Source organism: Indicator indicator, chromosome 15 (assembly GCF_027791375.1).
Source record: "Indicator indicator isolate 239-I01 chromosome 15, UM_Iind_1.1, whole genome shotgun sequence".
NCBI classification, from domain to species: Eukaryota; Metazoa; Chordata; class Aves; order Piciformes; family Indicatoridae; genus Indicator; species Indicator indicator.
The window spans coordinates 243,048-269,833 of NC_072024.1; the positions used below are offsets into that span (position 1 = coordinate 243,048).

Sequence of the window (26,786 nt, forward strand, 5' to 3'; positions counted from 1 at the left end):
TCTCTGGACCTGCTCCAGCCCCCCCTCCATGTCCCTGTGGTGAGGGGCTCAAGACTGAATCCAGTACTCGAGGTATGAGAAAGGGATCTATGGCTCATGAAGGGTGTGTGGTGTCTGCTCCTCTGTGACTTGAGTGCAGTTTTATGTCCAGGATTAATATTTGAGCTTTCAGGAACCATAAACTGTCCTTGTTAGTTTTGTTGATCAGCAGTATTAAATACAAAGCTATAGGAAGGAACTGTTTCAACAAGGTGTGGATTGGAGAAAAGGCTGATGTTGAAAGAAGTGCCCTTCTGGTTTGTCTTCGAGCATGGTGCCCTTGCAAAGTCTGAGCATGTGAACCATTAATGGGTGCAGCAGTGGCACCGGTGGGTGCGTTCTGGTGTGCTAGAGCATAAAATCTGCTGCTGAGCCCTCTCAAATGGCTATTTGTTAATGTGTATGGGGAAGGTGTGGGAGAAGGGGACTCTCCCTCCTTCCCTCTCCACTCCTGCTCCAGGCAACAGGAGTGTGCTCTCTTCATGCTTAATGCCTTCTGAGTGACCTCAGGCATCAGCTCCCCCTCCTTTCCTTACTTGCCTCTAACAAGCGATCTTGACTGTGCAGATCTGCTCTAGGTTTGTGAGGCTTCCAGAACAGAGGTGGTGTGTCCTCATGTCTTATATGGGCTCAGACAGTGCCATTTTGGTCTCTGAATGTTAAAAATCTCATGAAGTTTCTCCTTGATGGTGGGTGTGCAGTTCATACATAAGCACTGTCCCATAAAAACAGGGTCCTGAAGCGAGCACTTCTGTTCCTTGACACTCTCTGGTTTATTGCTCAGTTTTGGGACTCCTGAATGAAGAATTCATTTATAGTGCATGTGGCAGCTGACTGAGTCCTTTTGCCCCAAAGGATACAGTTGGCCACCTTTATGAAATTCAGCAGCTTGGGATTCTCAGTTTGAATTGTTCTTAGCTAATACTGCACATGTTTCTGCAAGGGAGTGAAACGCTTTCCTCCATCATAAAGCTGCTTCTTAAAGCATCTTCACGGGTGTTACCCTCAATGTTTCTCCCCTTCAGCTAGCTGGCTTACTCATGTGTTGCATAGAGGAAAACATTAGGCACAGAGGTTCGCTTGCCCAGGACCTTCATATTTGTGAGTTCTTCCTGTTTGCTGTCAGCACTTCCCTCATCCTCACCTGTGGTTCTGATAGACATTACCTCTGCTGTCTTGGAGGTGGGAATCTGGCATGCAATAAAATAGTCAAAATGCTCCAGTTGTACAGGGTCTGGTAGGGTTCTTCTGATTGCTGCTGTGTGCTGAAGCTTGTCCCAGTGTCCAAGAACCAGCTGAGGACTCCATGGCCCCTGGGCAGTCTGGGTGGCTTAGCTGTGCCCCAGAGTAGTGCGTCTGGTCAGAGACACGCAGGCTGTATCTGCACAGCTCCTGTCTTCTCAGCCTCTTGTGGTACTCTAGCAAGCCTCTGGCCTTAACCAGGGGCTTGTCAGAGCAAAACTACCCTTGAAGTAGCCTCTTTCTTCCTTGAGGAGAGAGCAGAGCCAGGATGGTGTTATGGGATGTGCCTAGGCCGAACTCAGACCTTTGACTGCTTCAGGCCTGCTCCGTGAGGACCATGTCCCTGCCCAGGTGGCTCTGGGTGCTGTGTGGGTGCTCTGCACCGTGGAAGGTGCTGTGCAGGGCTGGTGGCTGTGGGGGACAGGGGCTGCTGCTGTTGGCTTCCCGGAAGAGGTTGCAGCAGTTGAGTCAAGGTGACAGAGGCTTCCCTGTGAAGTGAGCTGCAGGGTGCTCATGTTTCCAAGTGCTCACAGTTCTCACCTCCTGCTAGGTGACCTCCAGACAAAGGAGAGCAAGCTGCTTGATCCATATCTGGAACATCTGAGTGGCTGAGGAGGAGGAGGAAATCAAACCTGTGCACTAGCGTGGCCTTGCACACTAGAGCTGCAGCTGTGCTTGCAGTGTGTGCTGGTGGCCGTAAATCCCGAGAGAATCTTCCTTCAGGAAAACTTGACTGATTAACAATGTAGGATTCAGTTTCAAGTTCAGTTTCATTTTGTATCCCTTGGGTTATTTGAAAGAGTTTAAAGCAGCCCAGCTCCCAGAGGCATTTGCATTGAGGGGCGGGGGAAAGAGTCACTGCGGTGGGAAGCTGGCCCTGTGCTGGCATTGTTGTTGTATACATGTTTCCTGCCATTTCCAGCAGCTGCATCTCATACTCATTTCTTTTGCAGTTTTGCTCAGTGGAGGGACTGCTGTATGTCAGCCATGCCAAAGGGCAAGTGATGGAGGCAAGTACTGGTTTATATATTCAGTTATCTAATGTTGGTTTTGCCAGCTTCTCCTTTTGAACTGTTTTGTTTCCCAGTGCTGCTGTGAAATAACTGCATAAATATTAACATGTCTGGGATGTAGGAAGCTTCTATGTCTGCTCAGTGCAGCTGTATATGGAATTGTGAGTTTTGTCTCTGATCCATTGTATTCTAGAAATAAGAAATATCTTTTTGAACTTCATGATATAAAGTACTCCACTGTTTCCCTCAAGCAGAATATAAAGGTGTTAGAAGAAGGGGGGTGGAAAAAGGCACAAAGCTTGAATCCTAATGCAAGTAAATGTGCTAATTCACTCTACTGATTCTCAGTTCTTCACATATATGCTGGCTTTTTCCCCAAAGTAGGTGGTAAGACAAATAAGTATCTTTAAGGACCTGCACACCCTCTAGGCAATCTGCAAAGCTTTTCAGGCTGCCAGGAGCCTCCTGAAGCCGAGAGTCAGTGTAGCTGCAGAAAGCAGTCAGAGAGTGCCAAGGGGCAGCATGTTGATGAGCTTGCTGTGGGCTGATATGTTTCAGGCTGGTTTGTAAATGGACATGGAGCCAGTTTAAGCAGGTTAATGGTTTCCAGCAGACAGCCCCTGGATCTCCAGTGAGGCTGAAGAGCCATGCTGTAAGATCAGTAGCAGTAAAGCAGGCAGGAGATCAGACAGGTGCTGGTCAAAGAGCGTACTGGGCATCTTTGGTGTGAACTGTGGCTCTGCAGTGAGTCCTGACTGAAAAGTGAGTGCTGAGGGAATTAACTAAAATGAAAAGGCAGTTGTGGGTCAGCTGTCAGGTTCACATTTTATATGTCAAATAATTTTGGGACTCTTGCATTTTAGCCACTGATGTGTGTTCACTGAACCCTTGGGTCTCTTGGATCAAAGAAAATCTATCTTTGCCTTTCTTCTCTCAAAACTTAAACTGCGCAGAGACCTACAGTTCAACTTCCTGGGAAATCTGTTATATATAAGAGAAAAAATACTAAGAAAGAGCAACCTCCACAGTCACAGCACAATGCTAGCAGTCATAAGGGCATGTGAAGTCATTTAGGAAAATGTTAAATATGTAAAAATAAAGGGGCATTGCCCTTTTTTCATTCTGCCATGCAGTTTCTGCGTGACTATGGGTAAATATTTTTCTGGTTCCTGACTTTGCATGTAATGTGTTATTGATTAAACTGGCTAATATATCCAAGCTCAATGCTTAGAACATGCTCCAAGTATGGAGATGAAATCCTGTGCGATTCCAGTGCTTTGCTTTCTGTAAGTACCAAATTTCATCTTGCCTCCAGCTGATAGCAGTGACATTTGAAAGAGAAAAAGGGTGTGAGGCAGCTCCTCTGATATTTCAGATGCCAATTTGGAAAGCGTTTTGGAATGTCTCTTTAACCCATTGTGTCAGGGTTTAGATGCACAGAACTGGGAGCACTCTGATTGTAACCAGTACATTGTTTCTGCAGCTGGTTGCAAATACAGTGAGGGCTCTCAAATCCCAAACGTGTTGCATTCCAAACAAAATGGTTTGGGTTTTTTAAAGCACAGGCTGCTTTCTGCCAAAACTGAGGTAGACCTCTCTGATCTGGTTTCTCTATTTATAGAAGCCTAATAAAAGTTTTCTCCTGCAAGAAAATGATCAGCTTCTGACCATGTGATCTTGTGGTGCCGCTGAGACCCCTTCAGATACAGTGTCCCTTCCCTTTACTGTGTTGCCATGGGAGTTCTCAGCTGCAGTGTGGCACCAGGAGCTTCCTGAGCCCAACTGCTAGCTGAGGTTGAGCTCTCCTGGAGAAAGCCTGTGCTTCCTCTGCTGGAGACCGAGCTGCACAGGCATGATGCTGCTCCCTTTCAGACTGGTTGCTTAGTCTACTTCTAAAAAGGCATTTTTGTTTTCTCTGAGAGCTATGGACAAGACTCTGCCAATTGAAACCATTTCACACTTACGTATTCTTGCTTGAAGACAGATTTTCCCATCTCGTCTCCGGTGCCATCGGTGGATGTTGGCAGCTGTAAGCTGTTTCTTGTATTTGGAACTGTTCCGCTTTCTTGCGTATACCAAGTACTGTGAAGTTAGGTATCCTACAAGAAAATCAGGGAAGCAGAGCAGACACTATATTTGAAGTACAAAATACCAGATATTTGTCAAGGAACAAAATCAGTTCTGCCACAAGACTAACATGCTCTCCAGAAGTTTCACCTCGTGGCAGATATTACTATGGGCTTGTTCTTGCTAAACAAACTCCCACTAGCTGCTTCTTGCTTCTTTTTGAGCAGCTTTTTTTACCCTCCTTGCTGTCCTGTAGCCTTTGTGCTGGGCTTCTCCTCCTAGGCCATGAATGACTTGTCCCATACAAGCTTTGGCTTCTGCAAAGGGCCTAGATGCAACTAATCCCACTGGAGGGGTGCTTGGAGAACCTTAGGCTTTGTGTTGGTAATTGGCATGTTTTGTGCATTGCATTTTTAACCCTCTCCTGCCTGCATGGATGTGTAACACTGACTCTTTTGTTTAACATTAGATAAGCATGAGGTCACCGTGGCACAGCTGCATGCGTAGTCACTCTTGAAGCAGTTGCACACCTTGCTGGCTGACAATCTTGGCATTTGAAACACGAGCCTTCTAAAGACAGGGGAGTGTTTCTGCATGAGCAGTCACACAGCACTGCTGGGTGTCACCAATGGAGCCCTCTGGCACCGAACAGTTGTGTGATGACCCTGATCCTGGAGGCAGATCCCAAGATCAAGAGGCCAAAAAGCAACATGAGTCAGAGCAAAAATTGTCCAAAATAACCCATAATGCTTTGGAGAACATTAATGTGATTGGCCAAGGCTTGAAGCACCTTTTCCAGCACCAGCGCCGGAGGTCGTCAGTTTCTCCTCACGATGTTCAGCAAGCGCAGGCCGAGCTGGAGCCCGAGGTGGATCTGGAAAGCCAGGGCGTCTGTGCTGACATTGATGGTGTCTCCACCCACCCCACAGCTCTGAACCGGGTGCTGCAGCAGATCAGAGTGCCACCCAAAATGAAGAGGGGGACAAGCTTGCACAGCAGGCGGGGCAAGGCAGAGGCCCCGAAGGGCAGCCCGCAGATCAACAGGAGGTCTGCCCAGGAGATCCAGGTGGGGCGTCCCAGGTCCTCATCCACTACTGATGCTCCCACAAACCTGTCCCTGATGGAGACTGCTGCTTCTGTCTGTGTAGGTGGAGAGGAGGCCACGGCAGCAGCAGTAAGTTACTCAAGTTTACCTTTGATCTTTATCATCTCCTCATGTTTTCTTAAGATGTTTGAATCTTGTTTTTAACCCCAATTTCTTTCAGCGAACACTAATGCTACTGTGTTCAAATGTTTCTCCCGTTGTGAAGCAAAGAGCTCCAAAGGTGCAAGCCACAGTCATTTTCTCACATGGCAGGTGGCTCATTTCATATGCATTTGATCAGTGAAACCAGAGCTGCTTCTGAACACGTGAGGTGGGTTGGGGGGCAAACCACAGGCAAACAAGCACTGACGGGAGGAGCAGCACCCAGAGAAGTCCTCCTTAGCAGCTGCTGTCTGTTTCTTCCAACAAGACCTTGTGCCGATGTAGATGGCTTTTTTCCCCTCTTGTTTTGTTGTGTATTTTATAAGAGTGAGGAACTCCGTTTTGAGTAAATAGTGCTGTTGATCTAGGCTGATTTAGGTCAGCCTGGCTGCTGGTACAGGATCATCACTGTCTCTTTTGGTTTGTCTAGCTTGTGGGGGTCAAACCCTTTGATAAAGGTAGGAAATGCTGTGAAATTGATTGCTGGTTCATGTGCTCTTAGGATCTGATCATGACTCCTGGACCAAGAGAGTCCTGCTAGTGTTTGATGCTGTTGAAATAGTATGGTCCTGAAGCTTTTGTAGACTTTTCCTTGTCAAAATTTTTTCTCATATACTACAGTGTCTTTAAATGTTGGCTAGATGATGATGGTTTGGGGTCAGATAAGATCTCCTTTGTCATCTAGGGGTTGCCTCACCTTGCCTCTGCAGCGAAATTGTTCCCTTGTTGTACATTGGTTTCCTTCTTCAAAGCCTGCTTTGAAATACTCCAAGTGAAAACCTTCTCAGGTATGCTGAAATGTAGCCAGCTTGTCACACAGTGGCAGCAGCAGCCTCAGCTCTGCAGGAGCAGGAGGGAGGCAGGCAGCTGCTCTGGGGGTGCTCACCTGGTTCCTCTACAGTAGTACTGGTGTCTGCTGCAGATGTGCAGGTGGGAGCCCTTTTTGGTGGAGCTGAGGGGAGCTGTGGCGATGAAGCTCACACACTTGAGTACAGCTCCCCTCTCTTGCGTGACCCAGTGTCCCAGAGCAGACTGCAGGAGTGATGCCTCACCCTCTGTAACCTGAGCCTTCCAGCTCCTCTGTCCTAACTGGGAATTGCTTCCTGGTGCACATCAGAAAACCATGGCTGCACTTGTAGCTAGAATCCAGGTAAACACTTGTTGATGGGGCTCCAAGGTTTCTTGTATTTACATTTCCATTCTTGTTTTGTGTATTTCTTAAAATCTCACTTAACTTTCTTTTAGATCACCTTAAAAAGAGAAAAATCTGATGAAAAATAGCTGCACAGAAATGACCAAAGTCAGCTTCTCTAGATAAAATCTTGCTTGATGGTTGCTTCTGTAAAGGTTTTCATTCCTGTAATGTGAAGGTGGAAGATTTGTGTCCAGGTTTGGTCACAACCACAACAGCTTGTCAGGAGTTCACTGGAGTCTTGGCTGTGCCTCAGTTACCATGTGTGTGCTTTCTTTACTCATGAACCTGCTACCATTTGTAGCGTGGATGGTCCTTAAGCAAGGCTTCCAGGCTAACAAGACCGTGCTGGGGCAGAGGGAAGAGCTGTTCAGCAGTAGGCAGCAACTGATAGAGACACAAAATAAATAATGCATTTCTTTAATGAGAGCAGCAGTGCTGGGAAGAGATTTAAGCCTTGATATCCTCTCTTCAAGTAGAGAGTAGTACTGCTTTTAGCAGCCAGAAAGATAGTGATGCACTGGGATAGCATGTGTGAAGGCCCTTTGAGTTGCAAAGCCAAAGAGTCAGCAGGATTACAGATTGCTCAGAAAAAGGAATTTATATTGCATATAAATTCAATGCTTATTACAAATATTACTTGAAATGGTTCCTGGTGCTGAAGAAGTCAGAGTACCATATAAGAAAGCAACTTCAGCTATCACTTCAAGCTCTGTGATACCAGTTTGCTCACAAGGAACGTTTTGATTTCTTTGAAGTATTTTGAGGGTGTGTAAAGTTCACCCATTCTTGACTGTGCTTAGTTTCAATATCACTCTTGCATGTTTTCCTTGGTGAGCAAAAATGGAAGCACAGAAAATTGTTTGGTTGTTGTCTTGGTTTATTTTTTAACAGACCCAAGTAAAAGATGTAGCCGAAGCAGCTCTTGGGTTGGTCCTTGGCCAAGGTTTCTGGTGTGGTTTGTCTGTTCCTTTAGCATGGCTCCATTTTGTGTGCTTCTGCTGCTGAATCCTTACAGCACTGCCCAGAGATCTGACAAGCCAGGAACTTCCTTGATTGTGCATTAAGTGGGCTCAGGACCCTTGGCTGCCTCGGACTCCTCAGCCTTTTTGAAGGAAGCTAAAGGAAAACCTCAAGCTGAGTAAGCTGCAGCTTGCCTCAGAGCTTCGCCCAGCTGGGGCTGGAGCTGCGGCAGCACTGAGCCTGGCCAGGCTGACCACTGTGCAGTCAGAATGGAAATGTGGCCTGTGGTTGCCCAGCACTCGGTTCCAGGGGCAGCTGGATGGCCTGCTGCTTGCCTCACCCAGCACTCTGTAGTTGCACTCTCATGTGCTGTCACTTTTACTTTCTGTTATGAGCAAGACTATTGGATTAAGTCATCTCCAATGCAGTCTCCCCCCTTGTGTCGGTGTGAGCTGAAATTCCCCCCCCCACCGACAATAACCAGGCTAGCCCAGTCTGGAAGCAAATGAAAAGCTGTATTTACAAGCAGAGTCTAAAATCTACAATGAAATGCAATGAATATGTACAAATATACAAAATTCACAACATTCAGAAATATATACAATCAACAGAAAAAGCACAATCGATCTCCCTTTGCTTCCCCCCAAGGGGACCCTCCCAAAGGGGCCTCCCTCTCCCAGGAGCTTCCCCCCCAGACCCCCCTGGACAGAGAAGCAGAGTTTAGTTAGAGCAGAAAGTTGTTAACGTAGCTGCCAAGGTCAGTGTGTTATCTTCAGCCAGAAGAGAAGAAGAAACAGCAGCCAGACAGCCCAGCAACTGCCCCCACTGCCGAACGCAGAATGTGCAGAGTGCCTACTTTGTTTTGGGTAATAGTTCTTAAACATTTCTATCTATCCAATGGAAGTGTTTGGAACAATCGTTATTTTGCTTTCTTACACCCAATAGTGACTTATTTACATTCTTTCACTTTCTCTGTTCTGAACTTTGCAAGGAAAAATTAAAAAGACAGTTTCAAACCGTCACACCCCTGCAGTCCATCTTCACGTGAGATGAGTGCCTATGTCAATTGTAAATGTATCTCTAATCAGCTTCAGCTGTGATCAAGGTTGTGGAGTGTCTAAAGAACATCTGGTTCCTGCTGAAGGATGGTGATGTGAGTAGATGCTCTGAATAACCAAGGGGATAAGGGGAAACAAAGTGCTATGGATTCCAAATAGTGACTTTCTCTGGGCATAAAACAACAAAACAAGCAAAAAAGGGAGAAAACTCCTTTCAGAGCTGCTTTTAAGCCAAGACTCTTGCTCTCTCAGTTGATCTGAGCCCAGACCTGTGGACTGACATCCCAGGTAAACCTTGGACCTGCTTCAATGCTATGGACCCCTGTGGTGATCCAGACACTTTGCCAGACCCAGTGGCCAGCCTTGGACCTGGCATAGTCACCTTGCCCATGCGGAGAATGAGTCCACTTGCAGCAAGAACTGGAGAATATAAATCCTGGTGTTTTATTCCTTCCCTAAGAAGGACAGAAGGTTGCCAGTTCCACACCCAGTGACAGTGGGTGTTGCTGATACCTTCCAGTCACTCCTGTCTGGGTTGTGCTGGCTTAGCCACGGCTGTGCCAGAGGGATCAGCCTTGCTGTGTTGGTTCTGCTTGAAGGTACAAATCACTAGTAGGCAACACACAGGTTAAATACAGCCGAGGGTACAGCTTTGAAACATGTGTGATGGCTTTTACTGACTTTATAATGATAGTATGTTTAAAAATCTAAAAAGCTACAGGTAGATTTGGATTCACTGATTTCATTCCTAGCAGAACTCTTGGTTTATGATTCAGTGGAATCAGTAAAGCACAATGCAGCCATTTGTTAAATCAGTTTCATTGTGACTAAATTATTTAATGAAGCTTAAGAAATAGAAGTAATTCATTTAAAGTATCTGGCAAGTAACATTCAGTGATCAGAGCTGAGAGTCCTTTGGACTCCTGGGTTCTACCTGAGCCTGTATCTATAGTGTATACAGCAAACCTTCACTGTTTGTTTCACATTCGCTATTTGTCTCAAGGTTTGCCTGGTTTGCTGCTTCGGCTCTTCATGATCTTGCTTTTGGTGCCATTTTTTAACTAAAACAGGACGGATTTCACTTCTTTGATCTTGGTGTTTGATGTCAGTGAAGATGTGCTGACTCACCTTGCCTCAGCAAGGAGCATTTCCTTGGAAATTCTTTAAGAATTCTGTAAGTCCAACTGTAGTTGGAAAAATGTCACTGAGCTCCAGCCTTGATCCCTCTGTGGTGAGCACAGGGGTTCTGCAAGCCCCAAGGTGCAGCATGGAACATCTGTGATTTGGTAATGACAAACCCTGCATGGCAAGAATTGAGGTCAGACAATACTCATTTTTCCAATTCATGTCTTGTCATCGCTGGTTCTGCTGGTACCTGTTGCTGTCATGGTGTAGCCTGTTTTTGGCTGCAGTAGATGTCTGCCATCTGTCATGGAGCTCCTCTGCCTCCACCAGATACCTGGTGGTGAATTGTGTGAGGCTGCTTTGAGTCCCCCAGCTGCCTGGGCATGCATCTCCACCAGCATGACTGGGACTGTTCTTGTGGCAGAAGCTCCTCTCTGCTTTCCCTCCCAGTGTCCAGGTTTCTGTTGCTGAGCAGAAGTGATGGATGTGTTGTCCCCTTTCTGGGGCTTGCTGCACTCTGGTATGTTGGAAGCAGGGGCCACGTGTTGCGTTGATGCTGGTGCCTCACCTGCAGGGTGCCTGTGGCTGCTCAGGCTGAGGTTTCACCATGCCTGCAGCAGGTGTGGCTGTGTGCAGAGGTGGGAAGTCAGCAGGCTGGGATTGCTGAGTGACTGTCATTCACTGCTGCTTTTTTAGAGGCTTGTAAAAAGCCTTTGGGGGCTGCTGTACAAGTCTCATGGGGACATCAGGGACTTTACCAGCATGCTGCAAGGGTATTTGTGAAGGCTGGAGGAGCAGGAGCCCATGCAGCTCTCTGGAGTTTACTGCTGAAGCTTCAGATCTGTGAAGCACATCCAGACTCTTCCATACTTGCCATTTTTTGTGGAGTCAAGCCCTGAGCCTCACCCTTCTGCAAGAGGGAAAGCTGCAGAGTCGTTTCAGCTTCTGCTCCGGTCTGCCCACATAAATGCTGCTCTGAGCGTAATTAATGTTTGGGGTTGATCTGTGTGTTCACTTAGTCCTGCTGGAAGCTGTTATGCTTGCTTTGAACACTGGGTGCTGTATCTGAGAGATGCTCTGGAAAACAGAGATGCCCTTTATCAGCATGGCCATGTTGATAAGGTAAGTGGCAAAAGTGAAAGAGAAATTCTGTAATTAATTTCCTGGTATGCTGACAAACTGGGATACACCATCACAGGGCAGCTGTGAAAGGCCAGGGCTCCTCAGAGATGGAAAGACCCTAAGCAGATCTTGGGAGCTGCATTCTCCAGCCTGCTCAGTGGGGTTCCCTGTGGGGAAGATGTTTCTCACTGCCTGCCTAACGTGCACCAGTGCTTGGTGCCAGTTTTTACCAGAAAGGGAGGCTAAATGGATATGGTACTGATACTTTCTACTCTCAGCTCTGTTCTCTCTTTGACTTTATATTTCTAGAACCCCTCCTCTACTACCATGTCCCTATTTGATCATCATTAGTTTTTTTCCTCTTTCCCACCCCAGTGTCCTTGTTCTGACTGTATGAGCCAGACTGAGTCATCTTTCTCCTGTGCTGGACTCAGCTTTGTCATTCATATTGTGTTTTTAGAAATACCAACAGGCAATGTCTGTCTTCCACTCCTGATCCAGAGTTTCTGGCATGCCACAGATTTCTCATTGCGCTCCATTCTTCCTTTTTCAGGTGCTTCCTCTTTCTCCAGCCTGTTTATTTCACAGGATAGGGTCAGTGTTCAGCTGAGTCCTGATTAGATCCACCTACACTTTCTTTTTCATGCTTATGACCCTGTGACATGCCCCACGCTAAGCTTGCTGCCAGGAAGCTCAGGAAGTTAATTTCCTCAATGTTGTCGTTAACCCAAGGGGGTTGGTTGGTTGGTTTGTCTTGGGTTTTTTTCCCTTCCCCATGTTTTATGTGTGGGTGCTGCAGAGTTTGGAGACAGGAGTCTGTCTTTCTGGTTTGTTCTACAAAGCCTCACAAACAGGGTTGGGACTCAGAGGTAGCAAGTTCCCTGGGTGAGCCATGAGACCCTGGAGCATTTAGTGCCTTGTCACTGCTGCTTGCAGAGGCACTGGAGCTCCCTGCTTCGCTCACAGAATTTAATTCCAAAGAGATTCCTTTCCGTGCAGACAACAGAACAACAGCATCTCTTTCGTGTCCTTGCAGCACTGGTTCACATGAATGCCAGGGGTAAGTCTGGGGCAGCCGTCAGAGGGCTGTGATCAGTCCCTTTCAGGTCCGGAGCTGTGGTGCTGCTTTTGCCTTGCCTGTTAACAGGTTGATGTTGTAAGCACAAACTCACCTTTGTATGGTGAGTACTGGATGAGCCTGGTTCTGTGTGGTGCTGAGATCCTCTGCTCCCAATGGGAATTAAGGACATCGAGGACTTTATGGCATAAGGGAGAGAAAATTCTTAATAATCCTCTGCACACAAAATATTTTTAGTTCAGTGTTGTTCCCTTCCCTGTTCTCTCAATTTGTTGTTGAAATAGAAGGGCAAAATGTTATCCCAGAACCACAGACTGGATTTGTTCTAACACCTCATTTGCATCCATTTGCATGCATAATAATCCTGGTGCATGTTGTCAGGCTTTGTATAGAAACTGAGAAATGAGATTGTCATAGCACAGAGAATAATGTAATAATTAGTCTTACCAAGATACTTCACTTGGTCTTGTACTCGAAGCAATCTACATTTAAATATTTTTGCATAAATGTTTTCTTGTAGAGACAGCCTACTGGGCTGGGAAATCAGGAGTGCAGTACTTGGGAAATGATGATGCATGCATGGGTCTTCACCTGCTTCACCTGTGGGGTTGTATGTGGGGTGATGAGTTCCATGGGAAGCCCTGGACAAAGAGAGCAATTCTCTGGTTCCTGAGGACTTTGTTAGGGGTTTATGGAAAAAATACAAGTGCTGTGTCACTGAAGTAGAAGTCATTGCAAATGTGCAGTACCTTGGGGTGTCTACCACTGAGATCTTTGTATGACCTGCTGTCGGCTGGGCTTGCTCTCCCAGCACGGCAGTGGGGACACTTCATTCAGGGCTTCTGTAGGGAATGCTTTGGAGCACTTGGTGGAAGCTCTCGGCTGACATCTTCTGGCGCTGCTAAGAAGGCAGACAGACCAACCTGAATTAGTTTGGTATCAGATTGTTCAGGGAATCGGCAGATTTTTGCCTCTGTAGGCCCAAACGTTTCCAGATTGCTCTTTGTTTTCTTCAGGAATGACAGGAAAAGGGATTTGGTGCCCTGCAGCAAAGGTCCTTGTGGGGGCAGCAATCTGCCCGCTTTGTTTCTGCTGTGTCCCGATGGGGTTTTCTGTGTCCTGATCCTCTTCTCAGTTTTGCTGCTTAGTTTTCATAAATATGTCAAATATCTTTGGATTTTGGTTTACAATTGAAATCTATTTTCCATTACTGCCCACGTTTTGAGAAACGACTATGCTTTTGGCATGAATGTTTCTGGTCTAGTCTGCAAACTCCTCAGTATTTCCCAGCGATGATGTTGACCCCGTGAGCATCAAAAAGCTACCACCAGTAAGCCTGCGCTGCCCAGACGGAGCTGCCAGTGAGGTCCTCGGTGTTCCTGCAGAGCTCTGCCACAGCAGCCCTGGCTGTGTCATTAAGAGGGCGCTGTGACACTGAAAGGGACGGAGAGGTTCTCTCGATCCCTCCTGAGACCGAGCGGTGGCGCTGCTGCACTGGCCTGCGAGAGCTGCCCTGACCCAGCCTCCGAGCCGCGGGTTACGGAACGCTCCATGGCCGCTTTGGAGCGCAGGGAAAGCAGAGGGCAGGTCCTGGGGATGTGTGCTCCACAGGGAGCTTTTATCTTTCAGACTTTCTGCAGGAAGAGAGTTTCTCTACTCTTGATTATTCCAACAGGTCCTTCTGTCAGAGGTCATCAGTAAGACATTTACTGTTCAAGCACAGCTGTCAGGTATTGATTTGACTTCCAGGCTGGTTTGACGGAGCCTCATCAGAGCCCTCTGATGGGAGCCAAACATGCCAGCTCCATATGCAGAAGCAGCACCTGATCAAATGCCTCTGTCAGCATGGTCACTGGTGTGGCTTCTCAGTCTAACTGAAATATTTGGTTTCATCTTTTTAAAACATCTCAAATACTAAATGGCTGCTGCATGAGAAGGGCTTTGCTGCTCCTTGGCATTCAGAGTTGCATTTTCTGCTGGCAGAAGCATCGTGCTGCTAACCTGGCCGCAGTCTTGTTTGATCATCTCCTTATTTCAGTGCCCCTTGTGGTGCTTCTGTCACAAGAGGAGCAGAAGGAGCTTTTGGCCTGGCTGTGGGGTCCTGCTGCACACAGATCAGCAGAGGCACTGCCCTTCAGTGAGTGGATCAGTTCCTATAAGCAATGTCACTGGCAGTGTTAGTTGCTAGCAGCACCTCCTGTAGCCCTGTGTCTGTGGACTGTGCCAGTCCTCGGGGTGCCAGCTCAGCCTGCATGTGGGACAGGTCCCCAGGACTGCTGAGGTGCAGTGGGGTTATTCCCACCAAGTGGAGCCTCCCACCAAGTGAAGGGAGCACTGCAAGGGGCCTTGCCCTTGCCTCTGCTGGGGCTGGTTGCACAGCAGCTCTTGTGTTTGTGGTACCCTTGGCTGAGGGTGTTGGCACAGCTCCTCAGAAGGCTCACACGTCCACTGCCAGCATTTGGGACTTGCGTAAGATGGTGGGGGGGAGTGCACACCCTCTTGCACAAGCCTTAATTGCATCATATTTGTTGAACAGAGAAGTGCTGCTGCTAAAAATTTACTGTTTCAGCGGTGAAATAAGCAGATGATTTTTTACAAACCCCTCCAGCTTATTAAAAAAACAAAGCACAAGGTCAGAGAGAACATTTCTATTTCTTTAGAAGGCTTCTTGATATTTTAGAACCATGAAGACAGTATCTTGAGTGGAAATAGATTAGAACTTTGGAATTGCCACATGTGGACATTATGTGGATGAGTGACACTGGAGTGTCTGTATCTAGAGCATAAACATGCAACATTTCCTGACTATTTTCCATGTTCTTTCTTGCCTTCAGTTCACATAGCAGACTGGTTGCAACCACATTTTATACTGATTTGTGCTAGAATGCTTTGTGTTACCTCTGCTTTCCAGTGTTTGCTAAATCTTCAGCTGTAATTGGCTGCATTACACATTTCTGTGTACAAAGTTCTGCATAATTAAGTGCCATTGCCCCTGGGCACTTGATGCAGTAGCTGGTCAGAATATTGCCTCACAGGTTTGGGATGTCCAACTCCTTCACACTGGTCTTTGGCTTTCTAAGTCACATACATTATGGTCAGCTTTGGAAGTTAGAGCATGATGAGAGATAATTTTTAATGCTTAGTGTTTTATGTTCCTGGGCAGAGAGGGAATTCACCAGCTGGTCTGGCACACCTGAGTTGCTGCAGGAGGGTGAGGCAAGGAAAGAGTGGTGACAGCCCAGTGAAAGCAGAGTGAGGAGCAGAGGTGCCTTTGTGTCCCCTGAAGAGCAAGAGCCATTCGTTAGCTGTGCAGAGTGTGAACAGCAGTTTGGAAATGGCGAGTGTGAGGCCTGGGCTGCAAGGGCCAGAGGAGAATGTTTTCCTAATCTACCAGTTCCATGTCAGTTGGAGATGAAATTCCAGCAAGCTGGCTCCATTCCCTTATCTGTGTCTGTCTCGCCCAGGCTCGGGGATGTGATGGGGACAGGAGATCTGGGTGTCCAGTGAGGCACTGCATGTCCCAAGTGTTGGACAGAAGAGGAACTTGGGACAGAGTCCTTGGGGCTTTGGCACTGAGCCCTGAGGGTGGGAAGGCAGTCCCCCAGAGCTGCCCTGTCTGCTGTTAGACAGCTGGGAACAAGCATCTGGGAACAAGATACATCAGATAGTGACAGGCCAGACCAGACTTCCCTGGCCACCCTTGTCCCAGCCTGACATGGTGATGGAGGGAGTCTGTCTCCCATGCTGCCTTACTGTTTGACTGCTTTCCCTTCCAAGCACATAAAGAATCCCATCAAAACAGACCAGGAGACAAGGAAAGAGAGAGTTCTTTGGAGAAGCTATTTTGAGCCCCAGGAAGATGCTGTCACAGGAATGCTGATGAGCCTGGTGGTCTCTCAGCAGTGAGTGTAGCAGCTTTCTGGGCATGGATACAGCTCAGGATGGTATAGATTTCCTGCAGAGGGTTTGAGTGATGTGCACAGGACTGCTGAATGTAGTCACTCTGCAGAACAAGAAGTACTGACCCAGTTCAGAGAGCAGAATGATGCAGCTGCTGGGTGCAGAGTCCCCTGAGCATCTGGTGTGTGCTCCACTGGCACCAGGAGGCTCTTCTAGTGCTTCAGTCCCATCAACCTCCTATGTGGTCCTTGCAAAACTGAGGCCTAGTGAGTGGGCAGCGCACCCTGTATTTGCAAGGCAAGGAGCATGTTGGAAAGCAGTGCAGCTTCTGGCAGGGAACGCTTCCCTGTGAAGGACACCTTTCTGCTTTTGAAACCTCTGAGTTACTACTGACAGCTATTGTACCACAGCTGAAGTGTGCATCCACAAATGATGCTTTTGGATGCCATCTCTGTTCAAGCTTTCTGTATGTTTCTCACCAAGAGCTCCATAAAGAACAGGACTGACCCTTCTCATGACCCTTCGTGTCCCGACTGCAAAATCTCCTCTGTCTTTAGCCTCCAAGTCATTTGCTAACTTTCAAAATAGGCTAAAAATATTTTTTTGTAACAAGGCAAGTATTCTGGCCCAAGTCACCTTCATTTTTTTGCAAGACTAAGCAACCATGACTGGCACTGTAAGCGGCCTCTGCCAGCACAGTACTGCAGGGGCTCATTTTGTGTGGCGTCGGCACACACTGTAACATGCCATGGGATCCAGGACCCTTGGCTGGGTCCTGTGCAGCAGGATAGCTGCAGTGTGCCAAGGGATCCTTTTGGCCATGATGCCAGGGCTTCCTTCTTGTTGAAATGAAGATCTGAAGAGCATGCCAGTGAGCAGTGGAGTGCTGGGTAATCCAATCTTGGCCTGATACACAGTCACAACTCAGCTGGGACATGCTCTGGCTCCAAGAGTTGGGAGGTGTAGTGGTTTTGCTCATAGACTAGAGGTATTCAGAACTATTTTCCTCTGTAGGTAAGTCTGTGTACTGAAGGGATCAAGGCTGTAGCCACTTCACTGTAATGCCAAAAGGAGCCCTCCCTTTTGCATTCAAGTTGCAATTCAGTGTGTTTAAGTGGTACTGTATAAGTTGTACATGGTGTGAGTGCTGAGGGGACAAACATTATTTGAGTATGTGGGCCCCGAGTTGGATCATAGTGCATGGGTAAATTAGCAAAAGGAAACAAAAGTGTGTGGCTTTGGAGGTGTTCAGCATCAAACCAGGGATTTCTTGACTTCAGCAGCTGTTCTGAAGTAGCTGGAACCTGCTTTGCACTGTAGGGTACATCTTCAATCCTGAATTGGATATATGGTTAAGTTCACACCTTGCCTGTTTGCCATCTCCGTCAGCCCAGACATCTACTGAGAATGAAGTGTTTGTGTCTCTGCGCAGGGTGTTGTGCTCTGCTGCTGCTCTGGTGCACTTGGCTACAGGTAGTTACCCAGCACCTTTCTGGACCTTTCCACCCTGTGCCCAGAAAACTTGCAGAGCTTTCCTGAGAGTGAAGAGGTTGGTGGATCTGCTGGCTGCAGGGTGCAGTGCTGAGACAGGTGCCCTCAGGTCCTAGCTGTCTGCTGCACGTGTGGCACCTTGTCAGATGTGTGCTTCGTGGGCACCTGTGTAATGTGGACTGAGCCTGCAACAGTGCTGCAGTCATGCAGTTGCCTTTTTTTTTTTTTTCCTCCTTGCAATATCAAATCCTTTTAAATTTGCTCCTGTTATAAGGTTTTGGGGTGTGCCAAGCATGAAAGGAAACATGGAAAATTGCTGTCTGGTGCATTGATTTATTTGTCTTCTCAAGGCTAAAGATACCACACTCTTAACATAGCTTTCTTATGGTTGGGCATGAAAATGTGCTGGTGTGCTCTTATCTGCAGAGCAGGAATTACAGGTGTAGTCAGGACAGCAGTACTGCAATTAGGGGTGATCCCTGCACTCAGAGCATGCAGGTGGTGGTTCTGGTGGTGCTGCAGCATGCTCTTTGTGGGTTAAGCAGTAGCCAGCTGCCAGAACTTCTGCCATCCTGAGCAGACTTCTGGATCTGATTCCATGTGCTCCCCGAGCTGCACAGTGCCAGCCTATTGAAGGTTTAAGTTTCACCAGGAAATTAGGCTGTGTAGCTGGCATGGAATAGCTGCTGCTGTAGATGATTGGAGCAAACAAGCTGGATGCTTTGAACGTAATCTTTTGTTTAATTAGACCTGGAATATGAAATCTTTCATGGATGGTTAGCTTAATCTGTCATCTGCCAGCATCATCCATCCTGCTGACATCTTTGGCTGCTCTAAGTCAGCATTTGTGGGGGTGGGAGAGTAGTTCATCGGGATTTAAACTGACACAGAAAAAAAGGTAAAAACAAGCAACTAGAGGAAAAGTTTCAATATTCTTGTGAATGAATTCCTGTGTTTTCTGTAGTGAAAAATGTTTGTCCTGGGTAAAGCATGGCTGTAGCATTGTCTCCACCATCAAAGGAAGTTTTGGACAGCATTTCAAATTCAGACGTGTGGTTTCTTTTAATTTTGAATAACTGCTTCTGAAAAACTGAAATTGTTTGAGGTTTTTTGGTTTCCTTGCTTCTTTTCTAAGCACCCTGGCAGGGGCCTGAGCCAATTTAGTGAACTCTGGACCTCGATCTGATGGGCACACACAGGAGATGCTCTGGTCCGGTGCTGATTTCCTGAGCCCAGCGGCAGCGCAGTGGACTCCTGGCCCGCCTGTCTGCTGGAAGCCAGCGCAGTGTCCCTCCCTCGCCAACAGCACTGTAAGGGAGAGGAAAAGCTTCGGCTGTAAAAGTGTCTACAGCGCCTGGGGCTGTAGGTTGCATGTGGATCACTGCTGCCGAGGAACGGCCACAGCCGGGGTCAGCGCTCCAGAGCCGGGCGGGGCCCCCCGGCTGTCGGTCCAAGCAGGGGCAGGGGTGCGGAGGGCAGCCCTTCTGTCCCGGAGAGGGACCGGATGGTGGAAAAAGCATCGAGGCTGGGGTGACTCTGCCCTGGAGGAACCGGCCCCGCAGCGTCCTTCCTCCGGGCGGCTGCCCCGGGCTGCCCAATCCTTACCCTTTCCCGGCCCCTGTGCCGTGCTCGAGCCGGCTCCGGCCTTCGGTGCCGAGGCAGCGCTCGGCCTTCCCTGCGGGCGCTGCAGGGCCAGGGCGGGGCGAGGGTGCCGGTGCCCGCCTCCCCCCCCCCCCGCAGCGGGGAGCGCCCCGCCCTCTCCGGGGCGCCCCGGACACGAGTCTCCGGCTGCAGAGCAGGAGAGACCCCGGGGGCCGTGCCCCTACCGGCGGTGCCCACTGCCGGCGGCCCAGTGATGCGCTGCCGCCACTGACTGCCGCCGCCTTTCTCCCTCCATGCCCTGCTGTGGACTGCGCCGTCCGGGGCCCGAGACAGACCATGGTCCAGCGCTTCAGCCTAAGGAGGCAGCTCTCGAAGGTGGGTCCCCGCCGCGGCAGTTGCCGGTGCCGGCTGGAGCTGGGCTGGGCCGCGGCGGGCGAGTCGGTGCGGAGGCGGCAGCGTCTCTTTTGTTCTGCGCGGAGACACAAAGGGCTCTGCTCGCCCCGGCTGTCGGTGCTGTGCGGCGGGCTGCGTGTGCGGGTTGCGGGTTTTGTGCCTCTGGCACTGTGGTGCTCGGGGGGAGTTTCAGGCAGCCCGCAGCACCCTTCCTCAGCTCGTTCTCGGGACTGAAGGAAGGCGTGGGCAAAAGGGAGCAAACCCCCAGCACTGCCGACATGGCTGTGCGAGACAGCTGCCTGTGGCAGCCACTCGAACGTGTGCCCTGTGCGGGTGGCAGGGCTGGAGTGGCCGGGAACACGAATGAGTGATCCCTCATCGTGGGAGTGGAGCTCACCCTGGCTGCTGGCAGAGCCTCCGCAGCGCTGCCCACAGCCCGGGGCTCAGGAACAAAGGGGCTGCTGCCGGAAGGTTTTGCTGGTTAATGATTACAGGTGTTCTGATTTACTTCCAAGAGGCTGCCTTAGAGGAGAGAACTGTGAGTTAGCCCATACGGGCTGGCAGCTTTGTCACTGGGTCAGCCCAGAGCAGGAGTTTGTAAAGGTGAGGAAAGCTAGTCCCTGAGTAAGGCAAGACTGTGCAGTGCAGGTAAGGCACAGCCCTGCCCTGACATCTCGCCCTTCCCACGGAGCAGAGCTGGCTCTGGACATGGCAATGATAGTGTTCATTGCACACTGAAATGGTAAGCTGAATTCTCACTTTATATTTAAGTTCTCCATGTGTGTTTGTAAAGGTTTTTAATTGGATTCACCACAATTCTAAAGTGCTGTCATCAGTATTTTAAATAGGTCAGAATTCACATCCTGAAGCCTGTCCTGAGAGAAGCTGTGGCTTTGCAGGAAGTCAGTATCTTGCTTATTTATCAGTGATTTTTTTTTTGTGTATCTCCTCATCTTACAGAAGCTGATGTCATCCCTTTTAGAGGGTATGAAAAAGTAGAAGCTGCATCTTTTAACAGTTTACCTTGTTCCATGCCAAGAGCTGTGCCTGTGAGGTGTAGAAGTTTCCACAGGCACTACAGACTTTAATCTTTCCCTCAAAAGACTTTATTCGTTAGTGATGAACTCTGTGCCTCAGCTCTGCTTGTATGAGGCAGCCAAAATAGCTTCAGGTGAACTCCTCTGAATAACTCCAGTTTTATTCCTGCATATCAAGGTGGGTAGGGTGGTTTGAAGGAAGGCTCACACTCAGAGTTTTGCTAGAGGAGAATTGTTTCCAGTTTGTTCTTCCAGCACCCTTTGTTTTTCTGTTGTCTGACACAATGGTGTCTTGCACTGAATTAGCTCTGCTTGTGTCAAGCCTACTTTAAACAACTGTCTGGCCTTGACAGCTTCTTAACCTCTTTGTTTTATAAAATAAATATAAAATAAAGCAATGCTTCATTAACATTTTTTGTGTGCAATTCTTGGTTCTTCCATGGTTGCCGACTTAGACTTCAAAGTTGGCAAATGTCTCTGCAGGACCTGAAGCACCTGCTCCCAGGATGTCGTCATGTCTTGGGAGAGGTAAGGCATTATTAAGTGATGTGCTAGGTCAAAATTCCAGTTTCCAGCCATAGTTAATGGTGGAAGCTTCCAATAGGATGTGACTGTGCAGATCTGAGAGCTACAAACTAAAAATGCTGCTGCCAGTGAAACTTGATCAAAGAAAATGCAGGAGGTGAAAATGTGTTTTGTGATGCCGGGATGAGCCTCACACAGCTTCTTTCCCTTCCCAAGGTGGCTATGTGCTCTGCCTGGTGCTGATCAAGTCCTTGAAGCTCTCCCAGTCTCTGTCCCCTGCAACTGGGGTTAATGCCTGTCTCTTTTTTACATGTAGTCTGTCGAATTCGGAAGCAGTGTTCTGGGGGAGCTGTGGGAGCACTCGGCTGTGCTCTGTGTATGCAGTGTTTGCATTTGGTAACACCTTTGTGTCATGAAAGCCTTCCCAGGCTTATCTTGTGACTTCACACAGAACCAGTCATTATTTAGTGTTGGTGGCATACTGCTTGGGTTCTGTGTTGGTTTGCCAGCCTAAAGGTAACTTCAAAATTTGAGTCATAAATTACTGCTTGTCTAAGCGAAGCTGAGAGGTGGTGGGATGGAAATAGGTCTTCAAGCGTAGCTGGCCATGTGGGTGTTGAATGAGTCCTGGCAGTGATTTGAAATGCTACAGACTTCTCTAGGCAAGACACAAATGAGCTTTTACTGCATCTTCTTGCACAGAGCAGCCTGTGGGAAAATGTTGTGGAGATACCACCTTCAGCTTACAACAGGAAAATGAGCTTCTGGCACTCTGTTTGAAGGAGCAGGAGCAACAGGTTTCATGAGAAGTTTGTCCTGTCTCAGTGTAACAGCTTCATGAATCCCTGATAGTGTAGAAGTAAAACAGACTCGAAGCCTTAGCAGGGTAGGGCAGCCTGCACCTGCAGAGGTGTTAGAGGTAGGACAAGGGACTCTCCTCTCTGTGGTAACCAAAGATTTGCCTGTGTCAGAGGCTGGCAAGTTGTCCATGGTGCCTCATTGCCAGAGAGACTGGTGGTGTTGAAGGCTGTAAACACAGGCTGCAGGTGGAGTGCAGTTTACATCAACATGGCTTTCCTTTTAGTAATGAAATTCCACAGCTGATGGCAGCTTGCTCTGCAGTGTCCTGTGCTTTGTAACGGGGGCTTATGCAGACAGGCAGCAATAACAACTGGAATTTCCTACCTGCAGCCATCAAAGGAAGCCTGCAAGTGTTGGCATCTTTATTCTGAATTAGTTACCTTCATGGATCCTTTGTAGAGATTTTGGCTTGTGTAGTATTTCCCCCTCTGTTCAGCTGGGGTTGAAGAAACTGGTAACTATTGCACTTTACTCAGTGCTGCAAGTTACTTTCAGGAATGCCACATTTCTCTTAAATCCAGGTGCTGTAGGAATGGCATCCCTGTGAGGAAATGCACTTTTCACAGATTCATGGAGGGTGAACTTGTCTTTATAAACATTCTGCTTTTCCACAAAAGAGACCTGCCAGTGGTTTGGTATAGCCCAAGGTGGAGCACAGCAGAACAGTCTGGTGCTGGCCTTTGGAGAATGAAAACATTGCTTCTTTCATTGGAACCTACAGACGTGCAGTCCACTGCACATTAACTTGATTGTCTACATTTGTCCGTCTATGCTGGTGCAGGAAGTTTGCTGCAGGTAGCAGCCACACTGGTGCTTACTGAGGCAGAAAATTGAGCTGGCTTCTTGCCAGCTGGCATCGCTGCAAGGAAACATTGGTGAGAGGCCTGCTGAAGCTTGCTCCATGCTCTCCAGAAGACCATTAGCGTGTTTCTGTTACCGGACATCACTGCTGAGGAACATGACAGCCCCTCAAGCAGTGTGGGAATCTGCTGCTGAGGAGGGCACTGGGCAGGCAGAGGCTTCGTGGTCAGGATGTGAGCTGCCAGGTGTGGGTTTCCCACTGCCCTGTCTGGTGGCAAAGAGGCTGCTTGGTTCCTGCTTTTGTCTGGTTCTGCACTGTAGGCAGATCCTCATGTGTGGGCACCTTCAGGGCCTTGGGGCACATGGCAGTGGGTAGAAGATGCCTGAGGTGAGCACAGTTTCTTCTGGCTGTTATCTTCTTCTCTGGACAGCTGCAGCTTTACTGCTGCTTTTCCTTTGCGAAGCAGCCCTTCACATTTGTCACATCTCTGGTATCAGACTAAGCTGTTGCTGTCACTAGCAAAGATTCCCCAGTCAGGAAGCAGCATTCAGGGTGGGTTTGGCTGCACTTGGCCCTTGCAGCAGAACTCTCTGGTGGTCGGGAAGGGATGGCATGTTCCTCCGGCTCAGTGTGTAGACCTCATCTGATCTAAGGCGTGATGCACCCAGCCTTGGAGGAAGAGAGCAGAGGTTAACACTGCCACAGCAGCCCCCAGAAATTCAAGCCAGTTTGGCTTCACGCTCACTAACAGAAGCTGTGCCATAGCGAGGCTGAGGGCAGGAATATAACCCCATCTGCTTCAAGGGTACTGTGGAATTCCAAAGGAAACCAGGGGGGAAGGTGTCTCAATTGTGTCAGGCAGCTGGCAGTGCCACACACCAAGTTTCATGCCCTCGTTTTCTGACGAGCTCTCTGTTTCTGTTTCCAGAGTGGCCTTGTGTTGCCAGGATCTGTGCTTTGGCAGTGCTGGGGCTGGGCTGCACTAGGAGCATGCAGTGAGCCAGCTGCTGCCAGCTGCTCCTGGTATTACGTTTTGGAGTGGGGTTGCATGGCATCAGTAGTTTCCAGTTCTGCTGACTCCTGGAGGAGAATGGAAGTAAGTAAGGCCCCTCTTGCTGAGCCGCCTTACTGGCACAGAGAGGGAACAAAAGCCTTCATTCCCCAAATCATTGCTGTTCATGAACTTAGTGGAACTGGCTATAGCAAATTCCAGGCTGCTGTGCTTGAGGAATTCCTTTCTGGCCAGAGGGAGCCTGGGCCTGGCACACAGTTGTATTTCCACAGCTCACTGTCACTTTTCCCCTTAACACCCACATCTCTTCCTGCCCCTCTGCTTTCTATGAAGCTGTTGGGCTCAATGCAGAGGACTTCTGAGAGCAGGGTTCCTTTTGCAATCTGGCATTGTTATCCACCCGAAAGCCTGTGAAAGCAAACACAGCAGGTTTTTGATGTGTCTTTCCCCTGTGAGGATCAGGCATGTTGCAGGTAGCTTCGCTGAAGTCTGACTGTGCAGCACCTGTGCTGGAGCTTGATCAGAGCAAGCTATGAATTATTGACTCTGAAACTCTGTTTCAGCCAGACACAAGGGAAATAAAGTGTTGCTCTCTTCAGCATTAGGAACTTTAACCCAGTTTCTTACTGAGAGGTACCAATTCTTGTTGGAGTCCTTCCTTATAAAGGTCTGTGGAATACAGTCAGCCTTCAGATCTACACAGGCTTTCTTAAGAAATAACTGAAACACGTTTATACTCTCCTTTTAACACTGAAAGTTTATAATCCTTAGGAGGTAATACTGTATAGAGAGTCTTCCTCTGTGCTATATTCAACATCCTGATTGGGTCTCTTACTGTTCAGACAACTGGTGAAGCATGGCAGGCCTCTTACCTTTCAGTCACTTCATTAGAACAGGCCCTGCTCACAGGGGGCTGGAAGTCTGCTGCAACCCGGGCACTGCTTAGGCTTGCAGAAAAAAGGTATGAGAAGGTGGTAGAAATCAAATAGGTTGTCTAGCACCATAAGCTCGTTTGTCTTACGTGGAAATGGAGAATTAAATACATGAAGTATGTTTTAATTGGATGCATCTAATCAAGATGCAGAGTGGCCAATACTCTCTGTGCATGGTAACTTCCTGAGTGTGTGGTTCTTTTCTCTTTTGATTTAGAAACTGGCAGGGCCTCTTCGCTGGTTTGGGTTTTTTTGTGGGATTTCTTGAAATCTTCATTTCAAGAAGGAGTTCTGTCGATGTTCTTAATGATCAGAAGCCTTGTAGCCCATAGGTGAAGAAACCATACTGGCTTCCCCAGGGGACAGCAGACAACTGGTGTTGCAGCTGGCACTGAAATCTCTTGCAGTTGCAGAGCAGGAGGGAGAGTGAAAGAATTGGCTTAATAAAGAAATCAGGAGGTGTCTAGCAGAATTGTAATGTGGACAGACTTTACATAGTCAAATGCGATGTATGCCAATAGAAATTAACCTGTTAAAATCTCTGAACAAACTGGAAGCACCATAGAGGTGCTGGGGTGGGTCAGTAGTTAGTGTCTTTGGGCAGTTCATAGGTTTGATTGAAGCCATGAACCACAGAAATGCAGGTCACAGGTTCTGTACCTCTGTGTCTTGGTGACTTTGAGCAGGTGGCTTTCAATTGTAGTGCTTCAGCTTGGCTACCTCTGCCAGCATCTGACCCAGCTGTAGGAGATGCCTTTTGCCCTGCTGCTGCCTCCCTTTCCTCAATCCCATGTCCAGCTGGGGAGCTCTGTTTTGGCTGTCCTAGTTCTCACATGCTGTTGGCACTACAAGCTAAGGCAGCTGTAGCTCAGGCGTAGCCTTTCCAAGCCTTCCTAGTCATATCATTTAGACAGGACCTACCCACCCCTTCCCACCTGCAAGGGTAAGAGAACAAACTGACAGGCTGTGTGAGACTGCCTGTTAAACACTGTGCTCTCCAGTGTCTTTGTGCCTTCTGTGTCACGCAGCTTCTAAAGCAGCCTTCTCTTTGAAGGGGATCTGTGTGTCGAGTGACTTTGGGATGTGTCTGCTGTAAGCCACAGACAGGCAGATGCACCTGGGCGTGCTCCTGGCACGTGATCCCTGTCTGCATCATGGGAGCACAGTGACATTCAGATACAGGACTTTCTATTTTCCTCCTTTTAACCTATAAATAACATAGCAGTATTTTTTTAGCAGGGAAGAAAGAGGCCACAGCAGCCACCTATCTGCTGCATTGCTGTTAGAGCTCCAAGGAAGTGCCCTGCAGCATTCCTGTGTCCCACTGCCAGCGAAGGTCGGTGGCTTACTCCCTGCTCTGCCTTAGGCCTTGGTGTTCCTCCCTCTCCGTTCTTGTCTCTCTGCTGAAAATTATGGTTGGACATATCCTGCTTAAAAACGGTGAGAAACTTAGTTGGAAAGGGAGAAATAATAATGGACTGAAGATTTTAAATGCAATTGATTTGTAATGTTACCAAGTGCATGCCTGAGCCTGTTTTCGAATGAACCTCGACAGTCAGAATAGTAGAACAGACATTTCAAGGAACATCCTCTCTGTCTTTTGGTATCCTAACTCCTTGACTCTTGGAAGCATTATAAACTCATAGAAGCCTGAGCTAATTTAATGTGTTTGAAGGTACTTGAATATGTGTATTCAACGTATCTCAGTGGGAGAGAGGCTAAACAAGGATTCTGAACTCTCCACCACAATTGCATGCTTTCATGTCCTTGGCGTGCAGTCTCCTTCCTTCTCTCCCTGTTCTGGCATTTTCCTCTTAGCTGTTGGGCTCAGCTGCCTTCCAGAGGAGTTAACTGGACACGTGAGCCTCCCAATGTGTTTTGCAGTAATGAGGCTGTTTATTTTAGTTCTTCTCCTCCAGCCCAAGCACCCTTCCTACCTTCTCTCCTCACAGCAATATTCTGAGGTATGGTTTGTTTTGTGGTGCTATTTGGTTCCATATCCCAGATGCAATTTAACAGAGCCTTACACCATTTCCATAGCTATTTCATCTTCCACTTAAATGGAGGGAACCTCAACCCAAACCTT

The 26,786-nt window shown here is 48.2% G+C and overlaps 1 protein-coding gene across 1 annotated transcript in view; it reads left to right on the forward strand.

Annotated features, from left to right (window-relative positions):
* Positions 1-4,302: 4,302 nt before the first annotated feature.
* TMCC1 (transmembrane and coiled-coil domain family 1) overlaps positions 4,303-26,786 on the forward strand; it is a 64,487-nt gene continuing 42,003 nt past the window's right edge. Inside the window, exons 1-2 of the mRNA XM_054387174.1 lie at positions 4,303-4,323; positions 4,831-5,535. Of these exons, the coding sequence (XP_054243149.1) occupies positions 4,990-5,535 (546 nt within the window). The 5' untranslated portion in view covers positions 4,303-4,323; positions 4,831-4,989. The remainder of the gene's footprint in view (positions 4,324-4,830; positions 5,536-26,786) is intronic.